Source organism: Nothoprocta perdicaria, unplaced genomic scaffold, assembly GCF_003342845.1.
Source record: "Nothoprocta perdicaria isolate Ctin4 unplaced genomic scaffold, notPer1 scaffold_36, whole genome shotgun sequence".
Taxonomy (NCBI): Eukaryota; Metazoa; Chordata; class Aves; order Tinamiformes; family Tinamidae; genus Nothoprocta; species Nothoprocta perdicaria.
In genome coordinates, this window is record NW_020455599.1 from 1,633,718 (window position 1) to 1,649,897 (window position 16,180).

The window sequence follows — 16,180 nt, forward strand, 5'->3', positions numbered from 1 at the left end:
GCGGAGCGGCCGCGCGGTAAGCGGCGCGCGGCGCACGTGGGGCTGATGCAACCGCGGAGGTGCGCGGGGAGGTGCGCGGGGAGGCGGGCGCTGCGGCGCGGCTGTGCCCGCTTCGCCGCTGCCGCGGTCTTTATTTTCATCCTGCCCTGCGCCGCGGGGGTGTTTTCCGCCCGTGCGCGGCGCTCCCGTGAAGGGTGCCCGCTGCCGTACGCAGATAATGCGCGTTTCGCCGTGGCGGGCAGGGGCGGCGGGCATGTCTGCGGCCGCGTCTTTGTTGGAAGGCCGCGCTGGCGGGGAAAGCGGAACAAAGAGGGACGCGGCGGGACAGGTGAGGCCGGGCACGGGAATGGCGCTGGGAAGCGCAGGGAAGCGATGCCGCTTCTCCCCGGCCCCCCTCGTCAAACTACACTTTGCCCGCCACGATGTTCACCTGAATTGGCCTTTCACTTATGCCAAGGGGTAAAGGAGCAAAACTCGTCTAGTTGTTCTTTTCCCAGCTTTTCCTGCCCGCCGATGTAGAGGGGACAACAAATCGTCACCTTTTGGGGAGGCTTCCACATGCAGAGGTAGTTAGTGCTCCCGAATTCCCTGCTTTTGCTTGTTGCACGTATGTGGAAGAAGCAGCAGAGAAGAGCCAGCAGCTACTTTGCCAAAAAGCTTTCCAGAAAACATTCCCAGCACCTGGTGGCTGCCAGTGGTTTTTCCAAGAAGCGGCACTGCAGACAGAGCTGTCTCTGTCTCCTCGCTGCCAGCAGCCCTGAATGGCAGCCTTGAAAGCGGCCGTTTCGCCTCGGCCGCTTCCAGGATGTCTGGATACGCTGCAGTCGCCTTGGGTATAACGGAGCTTAAGCGGAAAAAAACTGCTCTGTCTCTGCATGGACAGTGTTTCAGAGACAAAGTATGTGGCCAAACGGAGCTCTGGGCCTCGCGGCGGTGATTTTGTGCTGAACTTTGCACTGTGGGGCTGGACAAGCCTTCTCATGAAATAACGCAGGCTACCAAGAAAGTTTAGGGCGTGTTGGAGCAGTGGTAACCAGAGTTAGAAAACAGAGATGGTTTTGAGCTGCTACTGGAGTTTTTCTGTGTCTGGCTGCCAGGCACCACCCCACAAAGTTGGTATGTAGCTATGCTCCTAAGCATGAGTTCAGTGCTGCTAACTAGCATTGGTCTCTGCTGACTCATGGCTTTGACCTCTTTTATTTTGTGTGAAAGACTTGCCTGTGTTATTACTGTGTTGCAGCAGAATCACTGAGAATGCAAAAAAAGCCTTGGCCTCCCTGAAGAGAGAAAACCCTCGGCTGGAGCCAACACTAGCCATTATTCAGGTAAAGTATAGCTGAGTTTCAGCTGCTGCAAGAGATCACTTTGCAGGAAATTTTTGTTTGAAATTTGTAAACACATGGTGCAGAAAGTGACTCTTATTCAAGCACAGCAGTAGGAAGAGGTAATCCCATCAGTGCCCTCTGAGGAAGAAGTCTCAGGATCTTTCCTCCCAGGAGCTCTTCTCCAGGCCTGAAGCACCCACAGCAGCAAGTTTCCCACTGTGGAAAAGTGCTAGAGTGCTAGAAGGCTACAATTCCCCTTCCTCCCCTTGCAAACACACCCTTCTCCTTTGTTAGCACCAATTGCCTTTTATTGCCTTTTCTGTCACATTGATAATGGTTAATTGATAAAATCAGGCCGGGTTAAAACTCTTTTGTCTTCTCTCTCTCTTTTTTTTTTTCCTGCAGTCCTGAGAAAGGGGGTTGTGTCTGAAAACCTGGTCCTCTTTTTGCTTCCTCCAGATCATATTAGTAGGACTAATAAAAGGTGTTCCATCTTTCTGCAAACATCTCTTTTTTTTTCCTTGGATTGCTGTAGCTTACATGTGTATTACTGCTATTCGAATTAAAGGAGAAACATACTGAAAGTTCCCAGTGAGCTGAAAAGGGTCTGTGCAATAAATGCCCCATGTGAGAAATGTTGTCAGTGTCTTAAGCAGCAGCTTGCTAAGTTGGAAAAATCTCTTTGGATAACTGAGACTTGTTTTGCTGCTATCTTCAGTGTATATTTGGGGGATAATAATTCCAAATAAACTTGTAGGTGAGAATCGCTTTCCTTGCAAAGCTGGGAATTGTTTCACTTGAGGTGTCATACGGCTTCAAGGCAGGAAATTGGAGACGTCCGTCAGTTTGTTCCGAGCGAACCCAGACCTGTGCAGGCAGAGACGTTCTTGCATTTCCCAGGGCTGTCTCGTTGGCCTTGAATTGGGGTGGACTGCATCTTTGTAGCAGTAAGCTTTTAATTTTCAAATAAGATGTAGAAAGTAGCAGTAAACCTGAGGAGCAATGTGCTCACTCTATTTTAGTGATTTTCTGGAGACACAGAGTGGGAAAGCTTTACCATCTCAGGTAGCTTTCCCACCTCAGCCTATATGTTCAGGTATCCATTTCAAGTAACCCCCTAAGGCTGTAAATCTAAGAATAAAGACATAATCCTGTTCTCTCACTGTTTCTCACTCCTATTTTGTCCCCGTCCACTCTTGTCTCCATCCTCTTGAGCTGGATTAGAGAAGTGACCCACTTCCAAGTGTTATGTGAGGAGAGGAAGGCTCCTGCTTGTGTATATAATTTAGGATGTGTCTACATTAATGTTGCAGTTTGGATCATGTGTGCGCTTTAAGTGAACATCCCTGTTGTGTCCCCCTTTTGCTCTCCTTGGTTTGCATTATCCCTAATCCCCAAGAACGTGGCTGCAGACTATGTGCACCGGCTTCCTGCTGGACAGAGTTAACCCAGCGGATGTTCACCAGCTGTCCAGCTCGAGGCTGCATCTGAGCACTGAAGCAAAACCTGCATAAAATGCGTATTTCTTGCTGCAGACAAGGCTTGGGTTAGCCTCTAGATGCTGTGCTTCTGGGCAGGGAGGCCAGAGCAGCTCTCCATAGGGACCCTGCATCTCTGCTCTGAAAACAGTCTTCGCTGCATTCTTTTACCCTCAAATGATCTGAGCCTGAATTGCTATTTTGACTGATGCAGGTACGAGCTGGAGCTGCTCTGCGTTGGCTTTGCTTGTGTCCCCACTGCAGCAGCCTGTGTGCCCCCCTGCCCCAGTGCCAGGTGTAGGGAGCAGGAGAGGTGCCAGGGATGCAGCTGCTGCTGGGCTTGGGAAGGTGAGGTGGGCCCTAAGGGGGAACCAGGGAGTTGGACCCTGCGCCCTGCCCTACTGAAGCTGTGGGGTCAGTCGCTGTCCCTCTCAGGGCACTCTGTCCTTTTTATGTGTTGTTTTCTCAATGTGAACAGTCTCGAAGCATCTGGAATTAACAGGTTGGTAAACTGAACCAAAATTCCTTAAGTGACTGAAAGTTACTGGCAATCCTCAATGAAAAAGGAAAAATAATGTAGAATGAAGCTGCCATAAACCCTTTTATTTCAATTTCAACAATTTATTTCAATTCTGATGTCCAGAGTGGAAAACACTTATCACTGTAGTAATATATTTTAAAAATGAAGTGTGTTACTCATTTTCTTAAGAAACAATAATGACGTTTTTAAAAGTGAAGTCAAAATCTTACTCATCTAGTAAGGATGAGTTGCTAGGAAGTTTTTAGTTCTGGATATCAAATTCTCTGTTTCATTATTACAGTATATGAAAATATTTCAAAAGCCTTCTAAAATTCAAGAGTAGGTAGTAATCAAAAATCAAATGTAATAGTTAATGCAATGCAAATAATAGCAGGGACCATAGGGGAAGAGGATTGCTGAACGAGGTGGAGCTGGTCCTAGGTAAACCAGCCCAGGACAAGCTTTCATTGCAGGGCAAGTGTCTGATGGTACTTGGTAGGACTTAATAACGTGTCTTCCTTCTAAAACAAAGACTCACTGTTATGTATGTGGGATGTATGATTTGCATCATTTTTGGTGCTGAGGTAAACCAGTGGTGTTAGATAGTGTGTTAGACAATGTGCAGCAAATGCTTCGCTTGCCTCTGTCCATTTCTTGTTTGCTAGGAGGAGGTATGGAGAGCTGTATGTCCAGACACAGCCTGGCGTTGTGCTTAAATGATAGACTTGCACTAAGGAAATGCCCACTCTTATTTTTAAAACTCAAACACAGATTTGAATCAGTCACACCAAAACAAATTTACCAGATGATTTTCTGTTTTTTTTTAATACTAGTAGTTGTAAACATCCTCACTGCATGTTTCTTACATAGTCCTGTATCTTAGAGCATGTCATCAAACTATAAATTTATTATTTTAAAACGTCGTTTCTGTTTTGTTCCCCTAAGGCACATAATGATCATTTGGTCGAAGAAGTAAACAAGAAGTTTGCTGACGAGGTAACCTTTTGCCCATACAGTTGTTCCTAAGCACGAGCTGTTTGCCCCCGATAATTCCAAGTGTTGTTTCCTCCTGGCAGGTCGGCCTACGCGTTATCCACATCTCTCTTCCCGAAGGCAGCACCACAGATGAGGTAACGGCGGGACCTGAAGTGCTCTTCACTTGTGCTTTCGTTCTGAACTTATATTCATGCTTAACTTTAAACCCCTCTCTGCTAACGCAGATTAGGCTTGGGGATTAGTTAAGTAGCGCGTATCATCTGTCTCTGGTAAGCGTGGAGCAAAGGGAACGGCCCGTTGGGGTGGCTGCTGTTCTCGTGCCGGCTGCCGGGCGCGTTTCGGGGTGCGTTTCGCAGCGGAGGCGGCCGGGGCCCCAGGCCTCCCCGCTGACACCCCATCTCCCGCTGTGGCTCTTGTCATCCTGTCGCTATTTATGGATCTCTTGGTTCCACGCCAGGGTTTATTCAAGGAAATTAGAGCAGATTTTTTTTTTTTTCTGGAAATATTTTGCCTATTTATTGATGATATAGCGTTTAAAATGAGTACTAGGAAGTACTTTCCCTTCCCTTCTCACCAAATTGTCAGAAGACTAAATTCTAACTTTGTTAAATACGTTATATTGGATTCATAGTTGTAAATTTAAGTGCAGAGATAATGGAAAACTTAATTAAAATATTTTCCCAGGAAACAGGAATGAGATTTCTATAAATAAAGCCTAAGGTTCAGGCTTTATATGAACTTTGTTTCTTTTAATAGATGTATATAGACTCCACAGCATCCGTACTTTTAAATGGAATGTAGACATTTTCAGTCTGTGTTGACATATACATTCATTATTTCTTCCGACTGGGATATGTACAAGCCCTATGGCTCTCAAGTGGTCTCTAACAGCCAAAAGCTCAAGGAAATTTTTATGCATTTTAACAGAAATTATAATAGTTAAGATTAGGAATTCAGTAAAACCACTCGTACAAGTTCTTTTGTCGCATGACTTCTCTGTTCTGCTTAATTCTTTTTTTCCAGCTAAAGCATAAAACTAAAAGGTAGATGATTTGTGCTGCCTTCTTGTGGTCCCATAGTTCACAACATGCAGGTTACTATGTTGTCTTTAATATTTATGTACATATTATGTACATTTAATATATAAAAATATATGGAGGGGGGTTGAGTATATATTTCAGAAGTCAGCAGAATAAGGGATATCTGCCTACCGGTGAAATACTGGTACAGTCTTCATTAACAGGAGCAGAAGTTCTCTGATTGGAGCATTGTAGACCCTCTAATTCCTACCAAATTCCCATGATGTAATGTTGACTGTGTGGGGGATGTTTGAGCAATATAGTTCCCAGTTACACAGAAGAGTTAATATGCAGAGTGTGGTGGGGAGGCAGGCCATTAGCTGTGGGGAAAACCTCCTATGTTTGCTTTCTGTTGGATATTAACCCAATTAAATTATACAACTTCTTAGGAGCTGAGCACTTTGAGAACTTTTAAATATACTATTAAAAAAAAAAAAAAAAGATGATTTTTTCTTTCTCATTTTCATGTAGTTGTTCTTAGGACAACTTTATTTGTATTCTCTTAGTGGTAATGCATGCTAACATCCCCTCGTCTGTGCTTGGGAAAATATAAGTGTTGGTTTTGCAATAATTTTATTATATAATAAAATTATTTAAGAGATTCAGAGTAGCTTAATTTGATAGACCAAGGAAATATAAACCAGGGCAAACAGGTTATTCCTTCTTCAGGTAAAAGCTGCAATAATATCGAAGGGAGGCACAAGTGACCATAAGTTAATTATAAAAAATAAGTTGCATCCCTCTTGAACTAGTGTGTGTGGAATGAGTTATCATATAAATACACTTTGGCCTTCTAGTATTTTTAACTCCACCATGTTTCTGTGTTGAATTTTGTTTGAATTCAATCGTCATTTCAGCATTATGCAAAATTAAGTTTAATTTTGGCTGTCTTGTTTTGAAGAGACACTTCCAGTAAAATATGTGCTAGACTAAAATGATGTAAATTGTTAGGAGTGGTTCAATACAATAGCTATATTTTGTGGTCTTTGTAACATGCAGGACTGACTAAATATGCAGACTGCTTTTGAATGAACTGTGAAAACCAAGAGTAGTGAGAGGTGGACTGTGAAGAAGACACTGACTCATCAGCTATCAGAATGAAACTGGACTATTTGGAGAGCTTCTTGCATACAGGGGAAGGTCCCTTTATAGACAAGAGACTTTCCCTAGAGCAGCGTTCAGATTTTGTCCACTTCTTCCTCCATTTTTACTGCTTAATGTTGCAGCTGTGCCCCAGGGTCTATTTCTGGAAAAGTGAAAATGTGAGCAATGTGGTCCTCAGACAAATAGTCATCGGTTTCTTCCACAGAAACAGGCGGTTTGTTTTTATATTGTAGTATTCATCTTTTGTCTGTTCTATTTTTTTAAAGCATTTTATTAATTTCCTAGGTTGTTGATGAAATCTTGAAACTTAATGAGGATCCTAATGTGCAGGGCCTTGCTCTTGACCTTCCAGAAGGCGTATTTAGCAGCAAGGTATTAAATGCCGTGAAACCAGAGAAGGATGTGGATGGGTAAGTGAAGCAGTGAGAAATAATATTAGCAGAAGCAAGGCTCATTGCTCTGTAAAATCAATTTTTCCCATTTGCTAATGGATTCTTCAGTCATTGCATCTAGCTGTGTTAGTGAGTGGGTAAAGGAGGCTCTAAGTGTGTCAGAAGTTCTTTTGACTATGTTTTTAAATCTTCGTGTACTGTATATTCAGGAAGCGGTCCTTGCGTGGAAATAACAAATGCTACTGATATGCTTAAAATATTTCAATACTCTGTAATAAAATCAGCAGTCCCACTCAAACATGGTTTCTGCATCTGGGATTAATGGAAAAGTTGCATGGAAGGTTTAAAATTGCTACAGCACTTGCTGCCAGTGGGGAAGACAGCAATAATATTTGGATCCATTAGCATGACCTTCTAATCAGTTTTGAGTTACACTGCTGCCTGAAGAGTTCACTGACTTATTTTAGATGTCTGGGCTACTGTTTTGCTGCTCTGGCCCTTTGCATTTTTCTTGCTCTCAACTGCAGACCTCTGTCTATCATTTCTTTCCCCTTCTCCATTTCTATTTGTTCAGAGTGGAATCTGAAAATCTTGCAAATAAGTTCATTTTCCATTATCTTGGAGACTGACATATTTGACATATTTCCATATCTCTTGGAGATTGACAGAGAATGAGGAATTTAGATAATATCAGAGAATGCTGTGCAGAGACATCTGAATTCTCCTCAGCAAGTCCAAAAGGACCTCTGGTTCCACTTTGCTGATGTGATTCCACAGAAAGCAGCTTAGAAGTTATTGTTATTATTTTTCATATGTGCTGTGGCTAACCTACCGCAAAGAGTAACATGTTGTTCGTGTTTTGTGCACTTATTTATTCTAACTCGCCTCCCCCTTTGCTGCTATTTCTTGGGGCTCGGTGTTTGTCTAAAATACAGGATGATGCAAGTGAGCCACAATACCTCACTGTTGAAGGATTTACTTATATGAGGCATGTTTGCTCTGTTGTTATATAGATAATAGCTAATCACAGGAGTGATATTGAGGATTTGTATTGCGTACTTTTTTAATTCCCAAGTTTTTGCATTGCAGCTTATCTGATGTAAACTTAGGATGCTTGATACATGGGGATGTCTTTGGCTGCTTAGTTTCTCCTACTGCCTGTGCTGTGATGGAAGTTCTGGAAAATTTAGGTGAGACCATGTGTGATAATTGTAACATTAGTGAAATCTTTTTTACCTGGTAGTAGTTCTAAGACAAATATAATCTCATTTTGTTTCTTCTGTTTTGTTTCGTTTTCCCACCTTTAACATACTTGTTTCCTTCTGGTAAAGAACCTCAGCAGTATTTGAAGGGAATATTCTCAGAAACACGTCTTACAGTTTTACAGTATTTGTAGACTGGGTAAGGATTACTTGCCATCAGCAAGCTCAGTCTCGCTGAAGTCACTCAAGCCATCTCTAGAACCAAAAGTAGAGATTTCATAAGCCAGTTTTGATCAGGGTTAATATTTGAACAAATCCAGGTTTGCCTATAGATAACTAACAGATGAATCTTTTGGTTTGGGCTATATTATATAAATGTCCACATTGAAATGGCAAATGTAAACAAGTCTACAGCTATTGTAAATACAGAGCTAGTTTAAGGTAGTGTCTCAGAAATAGTCTGTCTTGTGGTGATTCTGATTTATTGAGACAGGGATTTATGTAATTGAGCTGTAAACATGTGGCAAAATATACTTAGCTACAAATATGGATGAAAAGATACGTGAAAACAAAATAAGCAGAAAACCAGGAAAGACAGATCCGGTTGCTTGAAGTCAAGAATGACCATGACACAGCTTAAAACCTCTAGCTGTGTATTACTTCGTAGACTCTGAAAGAGCTGCCTTTAATGCTGTAGGTAGCATGGTTGCTCAAGAGATGTATTGCAGTGATTGAGTTCTTTCTATTGCCTTAAAATATATATATAATATATATACACACACACACACACACAGCCTAAGTGAAAAGAATGGAAGGAAGAAGGACAATTCAATTAAATGCTCTAAGTCTGTGATCCCTTTGGAGTTTGGTTAGAGGGGGACATCAGTGACTTTCTTGCCTTGTGTCATGCAGATGGAAAGAAAGTGCTGCTGGTGGGAGCCAGTGGGGCCCTGGGAGCCTCCTTGCAGTGCCTGCTGCACCGGAGAGGGGCGATGACCATGAGCTGCCACTGGAAAAGTCCTCGGCTCCAGAAAAAGGTGAGTGCAGTTTTCCACCTTCCAAACAGTTGGGGATCACCCAACATCTGTGTCTGACTGGTGTGTCTGTCCGCAAGGGTCGTGCTGGTCTGGCTTGTCCTTCACGAGAAGGGAGGCCTCTGCACGGGTTGTAACCAGAGCGTGTGGCACAGCAGCACCTGAGCTGGCCAGTGGCCAGGCTGGGTTAGGACACTTTTCGTCCTTCCTGCTTGTTCAAAACTCATTACTCAGGCAAATAGATGATCCATATATTCTCTACCAGAATACCCTATGTGTAGCAGGAGCTGTGAACTTCATTCTTTGGCTGTAGCTGTGGGAGAGAGAGAATTCCTGAAGTTTAGTATGAACATCTTCAGATAACCCATTTTCTTTCCTTCAGTGCAAGCAACTCCTGCTTTCTTCTTGTCTTCTCACATACTGATCTTTATAAAGTTACCTATACTCAATTTGGGTTTTGACAAATTTTGCAAGTACCTCTTTTTGGACAAAAGGACCTAGATCTTTTCTTTAGCCTTGAAAAACAAAAAAAAAGGAAAAGGACCCAGTGAAATTCCTGGGATTTAATTTGAAGGATTTAATTTATACATTCTGGGTGCCTTTTGCAGTGCATTTAGCAATAGTCTGGAAGTTGGTACAACCTCCTGTCAGACTTCCCAGTTTATCCTTTAACCTCTCATACGTGTTTGAGACAGTAATGTAAGCGGGAATGTGTTGCCCTTGGTGCACATGCCCAGGCTCCCAATTCAACCTGCAGTGCAGACCCTAGTTACAGCTCCAGAGGAGGTGCACATTATTTCAGAAGCTTCATTTCCAAATTGATGTGCGAGTGTAAGGTCCAACGACTAAAATGTTCTGTCGTATTTATGCCGCAAGGTGGCAGCCAAGCCAAAACCATTTTGTCCAACTTTCCGCGTTTGAATTCAAGAGCAGAATGAGGAGGTACATTTGCATTCATTTGAGCAGCTGTGATAGAAGGTTCTTTGGCAAGCTTGTGTTTTCACAGCTGCTGGTGTTTTGGTTAGGCTTGTCTCGTTCCTGCGCTTTAAGTGACTGACAATTCCTAGGAAACATATGCTTCTCTCAGGGATGGAAGCACTATAAACTTTGTACTCTGTTTCACTCTTCAGTTATTTCCCATGGCTCGTGTTTGTGCCTATGGCCTACTGTCTGCTAGGGAATCTGTGAGAAGGGTAGTCCGAGGTGTTTTCACTGGTTCACAGCACAGGATTCAGGCCAGGCCAGAGCTCCTTGTGCTGTGCTGCCCATATACTGCAGAAAGATCTGTTGCCTTCCATCCAGATGCTTCCCTATAATCATGCCTCGCTTCTTGGCATTCCCCATGGCTTACCTCTCACAGCAGGTCACTGATGGGAAACAGAGTATGAGGCCTAAGCAGGAAGAACTTTGAGGCTTTACACATCACTCTTCCCAAGTTCATTTTGACTTTTGGCGACAAAGGAGTTGCTGCTTTGTCTGCAGGTCTAATCAGCAGAGCTCTAGGGAAGCTTACCTTTCCCTTTCCTAGCTCCAGGCCTGGAGCCCAGCGTCACCAAGAGCCCCCAAAGCGCTGATGGACTTGGCTGCGCGCAGCTCTGCAAGGAAGAGCTCCGGGATAAAATCTAATGCGCGCCCACGAGATGGCCCCCTACCCGATTCCCAGCAGCCAGAAACCAAGGGCAGCTTTCATATCAGACAGCTAGGCACTGCTGTTAAGTAATGTGATTATAACCAGCGATACAAATCTGTTTTCTCTCGTTAGCTTAAAAGCCTAGTTTGTTTTGGTGAAATTAAGTAAAAACAGGTCAAAGGCCCACAAGATTTTGCCTAAGTGTTTCGTTTGGATTTCAAGTAGGTAAATAGACTAGTCTATGTAGAGGTTTTTCCAAGACTTTTGAGGAGAAAAAAAAAAAAAGAAAAAGACAGCTCATGGTTTGATTTTAGCATAGCATAATCTGCTAACTGTCAACATGTTTGTACTCTTAGTTTTTATCTTCCTCTGAATGTAGTGCCTTGGCAATAACATTGTGGCCTACTGTTTGGGGATACGTTCTCTAGCATAATCACTTAACTGTATGAACACTTCATTGAGATGCACTTGTTTGGCAGTATATACAGCGAAACAGAAATGGAACTTAAAGCTAGTGAACCTTTTGTACCTTAATCCATTTGCCAGGCCTGTTTGCACTGGAAGCACAAATCCCAGGCTTAATGATGTAATGCATTTTTGATGCAGGTGTGTTATCTTCGAGTAGCCCTGTTGATTTGTTCTTTCTTCTAAAGGGTACCGTAACAACAACTGTTTGCTATAAAAACTCAGCTGATTTAATGGGATGTGTAACACTAACCTCGCAGTTTCTTTGGATCAGGTTTTGTATTGCCCTGGACAACTTATTGCATCCTTCAGTCATGCAGTTTTACAAGAATGCTTTGAAAAAGCTCAACACACCAGTATGTTCTGGTTTACCCTAGAAAAAGTTTAGCACTGAGGTAGAGGTAGCTTTGCCAACAAGCAGTATCATATCATCTACCATCTGACTTAACACTTAACTAGTTGTGCTAAAGCAGGTCTTTTGTGTTCTGTGTCAGTAAAAGGAAATAAAATAAATAATGGGACATTTTATTTTCCTTGCTTTGGCTCACAGGAATAATTGACACACTTTACATGCTCTTTTTCCTCTCTGCTCTATATTTTGTTCTGGTGAACAGATAATAAATGTTTCCTTTTGTTCCACTTTGGGTTTCCTTGCCCTTAACTATTAAAAATAATCATAATTGTACAGCTGAGTCATGTCCTTTAACACTCTTAAGCTTCCTGAATTTTCAAATAAAATCACTAATGAGAGAAAGCAATATATTTCAGAAAGTTCTGGCACAGCTGTGCATAGTTGCCGTGAAGAGATGCTGTGCCTTTTACATCATATGTAATGTTTTTAAAAACGACATATGAAGAAAGGAGTAAAGAGCATTTAGGTGGAGATAGGTGATAAATACATAAGATGTTATTCTGTTAAGCTTTGTGTAGATTATTCTTGAAAGCACAATGACTGCAGGATGTCTTGAGAGTGACCTAGTGATGGATATTCAGGAACATCTCAGTTGGTAGTAGTGCTTTATAAAAGACTAAGAAAACTTGATTAAATGTCACATTTGAAGACTGTAAGCTGTAATGTGCTTCATCTTTTATTGTGTTAGAGTATCTTTGTAGTTTGAAAGATTATCAAATAGATTCAAATTAGCCAAGACAGGTTATTATCTTGCCAAGACAAGAACACCTATGAAGAAATCAACCAAGTTGTCTTATGCATAGTCCATATATGAACCTCATTTAGAAAAACTGCTATACGGTTTTCTTAAGAGAATTAGAAGTTGGTCTTTAACCATAATTAGGAATGGAAAAATTGTTTGTGAAATCCCATTAAAAGAAAGGGGAGTCTGTGTGAGAGTTTCTAATGATGATGCACAATGTTTTGCGTGCATCATTTCTGCTCCTTTCAAGTCTTGTGTCCCACCTTGTGAGCTTAAAGCGTGCCCTACGCCAAAGCATGAGCCTGCAGCGGAGATGCCCAGCAGAGACCTATGGGGATGCAAGGGGTAGGTGACAGCAGGTCCCCAGGCAGTGCCCTGTGCTGCACTGTGTCACTGTGGCTGCTGAGGCCCAAACACACCTGCTGAAGAGACTGCACGTTGCCATTTTGGGCAAGACTAGGAGAACAGAGAATAGAGCGTAATGTTATGGGATTGCTGCAATTCACTCACGATTCCTGATGTATAAAATCATCTTTTTTCATGAATAGAGTGATGAAAAAACCTTTGCATCAGTTGCTTGTAGCTCATCGTATCTATCGCAGAATGTTTCAAAAACTGAAGTATTTTTTCCTTTGATTATGTGTTTAAAAAAGGGTTTTGTAACAGTCAGTTTTAACTATGGGGAAATGAAATATTTATGCAGCCCTTATGGCAAAACAGGTTTTCAATTATCTGGAATATACCGTTGCTCTATCATTATCATTAAATGCTTGGCTTGAATATCGGTATTGTTGTTTTAACATTTGCTGTTCTGTCTTGGGAATGGGTGGTTCTTCTTAATCTGCTTCTACTTAAATCTTGCTGGAGACAGTCATATTTTGTTATGAGGTAAGGTTTCGGATTAGTTATTGGCACGACTCTTCCCAACTGAAAAAATACTTATGGGTGAGAACACCGAATTCTCCTCGCGCAGCAGCCTCATCTTCCTCACGCCGCCTGTTGCGTTGAGGGGTGTTTGCCGTGACGCTGGTGGCTCCTTCTGCTCGCGTGAGCGGTGGGATGCGGCGGTTGTATCAACCTCACAGTTCTGTGGGTTACCCTGTGGCTGCCCGTTAGCGCCTGTCAGGATCCTCTCAGGCCCTCGGCTCGGATCGCCTGCAGCATCTGGTTCGGATCAGATGCATCCGCGGTCTAGGGCCGTGCGGGACGTTTGCTAGGGAGGTTGCATGTGATGATTTCATAGGTCTTTTCCATCTCTAGTGGCTGTGATTTATTTCTGATTTAGAAGGTAAGTCCTGCACAGGCCTCCAAACGCTTGCCTTATTTTTATTTTATTTTATTTTACGTCTTTTACATGCAATCAAAAGAATAGGTTATGACCAAAAGGAAAAGGGTAAGGGGAACTTCTTGCAAGTGAAACCAAAATACCCCAGTGGAGATCATATAATTTTCAATCAAGGATTCTCAGCATTCTGTAAACATCCATTTTGTTTTCAGTAAACTCACTAGCAAAGCTGAGCAAGTTTATGGGGAAAAAAAAAAAACTTTCACTAAAAAAAAAAAAACAATAAAATAAATAGACATAAATAAATAAAATAGACAATTTTATCTCCACCTTTTTCTTTTTTCCTCTATACTTCATTTTCGGAAAACAATAGAGCAATTACAGGGAAAGGCTCTGTGATCAGTATATATTCATCCCAGGGGATACTGCTCTATGTCACCTGATGCAACTTGATTCCTATGGGAAGTAGAACAAGGCAAAGATGAGAAGAAAGGTCCAGCTGTTTTGTTTTTCTTTTTTCCTCATGTATTTATGCATACGTATGACTAGCCATTCAATATGGTGCTAATGTTGGCCTCACAAATGATTGTGTTAAGACTGTTAAGAACGTTCTTCAATATTACAACTGGTAGTCATAGAGATGAGCATTTGGTCAGGTCCCTTGCTCTGGCATTGCAGTTTTTTATGACAGAACTGATCCAGTGTATGTTGGCTGGACATTTCTCAGAATTATTGCTTGTTGCATAGAGCTCTCAACTGGATCATGGTTTTATGATGTTAAGCACTGTATGAAGTTATTAGCCTTTCTCCCAAAGGCTTTGCATGGGATGATATACCTGACTTCCAGTATATGAATTATAACTGCCAGAACAGGAATCATTTTTTGTTAGGAAAAAGTCTGGACTCATGTAACTGAAGCTGATCACTGTTTTTCTCTGTTTGTTCACGACACAGTGAACAAACAGTGGCTGCCTGCTGTTGCTGGGGAAAGTGTGACTTCAACTAAGCACTTTTGGTACACAAATCACTGCAGCAGCTTGTCCAAAGTTGCTTGCAAATTCCTCAGCATGAGGGGGAACGTACCTCACAACAGCCGAGCGTCACTTACGTAGCCTTCCAGGAGTGGCAGCTGAGTTGCTGTTTGCACCAGACACGGGGGCCTGGATTAGTTGGTTAAGATGCAATGACTGTTTGCCCTGTCCATTTGCAGGCACTCATAGGAATTACAGGGGCTTCTGCCTGAACCAGCCTGTAGCATTAGTCATTTGTCAAGCAAGGAGACCTTCTCCCCCACGTTTGGCTTCGTTTCCACATGTTAGTCTCCAAAGGAGGGTCAGACCATCCCTGTGTCCTCTAAGGAGAAGACAGAGCTTTCTAAGCTCTCTGCCATTTCCACCACAATTATGTTCTTCTCTCCTCCTTTTTGCTCAGCTCTGCCAAAAACTGCTCTACTGATGGAATTTCTAGCTGTTATTTCTTGGCAGGAATCACGGGCAGGATTGCGTCAGAGCACTTTTGGCCAGAAAAGAAGCTGGAACACTTGTCAGTCACAAATCAAGTCATAGAGAGGTTTGCAGAGTTTGTGACACTTCACATTATGTGTTTCAAAATATTTCCAAAATTACTGTATCTCTGGAATAATTTTTATGCTCAAGCTTAAGCTAGCGCTGTGCCAATATTTCCTTTTTTAGTGCTTCTTTATATGTCTGCCTCTCATGAGAGCTTTCCCATATCTCCTGTTAATTCCAATAATTGTTACACAGCTTTGATTGAGAAGAGAGAGGAAAGGAAAACACCTATGTCCTTGACTGTGAGATTTTTTTTTTATTAACAGCATTAAGCAGTTAACATGACTTGATATGGGGGAGAAAATAAAAAGGTTTCGTTGGTGTCAAAGCATCTATGTTTGCAGATTAGATCATCTTGCATTGCCAAGTGAGCTGGCCTGGTTTTCTACTTTACGATCATCTGACTGTAATCTTCATAGCTCTCCATTTACTGTCAACCCTTCTTTTTCTAAAATTTCTTCAGATTACCCTGTAGGACAGTGCTTTGGATAATAACAAGGCTTTTTCTTTGAAAATATGTAATCTCCATTATATTTTATTGTGCTTACTGACCCCACTTGCCCAATTTAATGATTTGCTTCCCTCAGTTAACTTCAGTGCAACTGTTCATCAATCGAGCCCTCACTTGAGATTTTTTTTCTTTTGCCTGCAAATGGTTACCTCAAAAGACCATTATTTCATAAATCTAATATAAATTGCATATTTTTGACTGCTTCTAATTTTAAAATGTCTTTTCTCCTTTGGCTGCTGATAGCTTCAGCAGGCAGATGTGGTGGTAGCCGGCAGTCCAAAACCTGAAGATGTTTCAGTCAACTGGATAAAACCTGGTACTGTTGTTGTCAATTGCTGTCGTGACTTTCACTCAGGTAAGAGGAACTTAAATTGAATAGTTCTTCAAAGTAGTGTGTGATGAGTCTTTGAAGTAAGTGTATGACGTGTTGAGGACAA

The 16,180-nt window shown here is 42.1% G+C and overlaps 1 protein-coding gene across 1 annotated transcript in view; it reads left to right on the forward strand.

The window, feature by feature from the left end:
* Positions 1–10: 10 nt before the first annotated feature.
* The window catches only part of MTHFD1L (methylenetetrahydrofolate dehydrogenase (NADP+ dependent) 1 like), a 139,007-nt gene continuing 122,837 nt past the window's right edge, over positions 11–16,180 (forward strand). Inside the window, exons 1-8 of the mRNA XM_026044411.1 lie at positions 11–16; positions 1,241–1,325; positions 4,269–4,319; positions 4,400–4,453; positions 6,788–6,912; positions 7,984–8,084; positions 9,009–9,133; positions 15,987–16,098. Coding sequence (XP_025900196.1) covers positions 8,063–8,084; positions 9,009–9,133; positions 15,987–16,098 — 259 coding nt within the window. The 5' untranslated portion in view covers positions 11–16; positions 1,241–1,325; positions 4,269–4,319; ... (1 more) ...; positions 6,788–6,912; positions 7,984–8,062. The remainder of the gene's footprint in view (positions 17–1,240; positions 1,326–4,268; positions 4,320–4,399; positions 4,454–6,787; positions 6,913–7,983; positions 8,085–9,008; positions 9,134–15,986; positions 16,099–16,180) is intronic.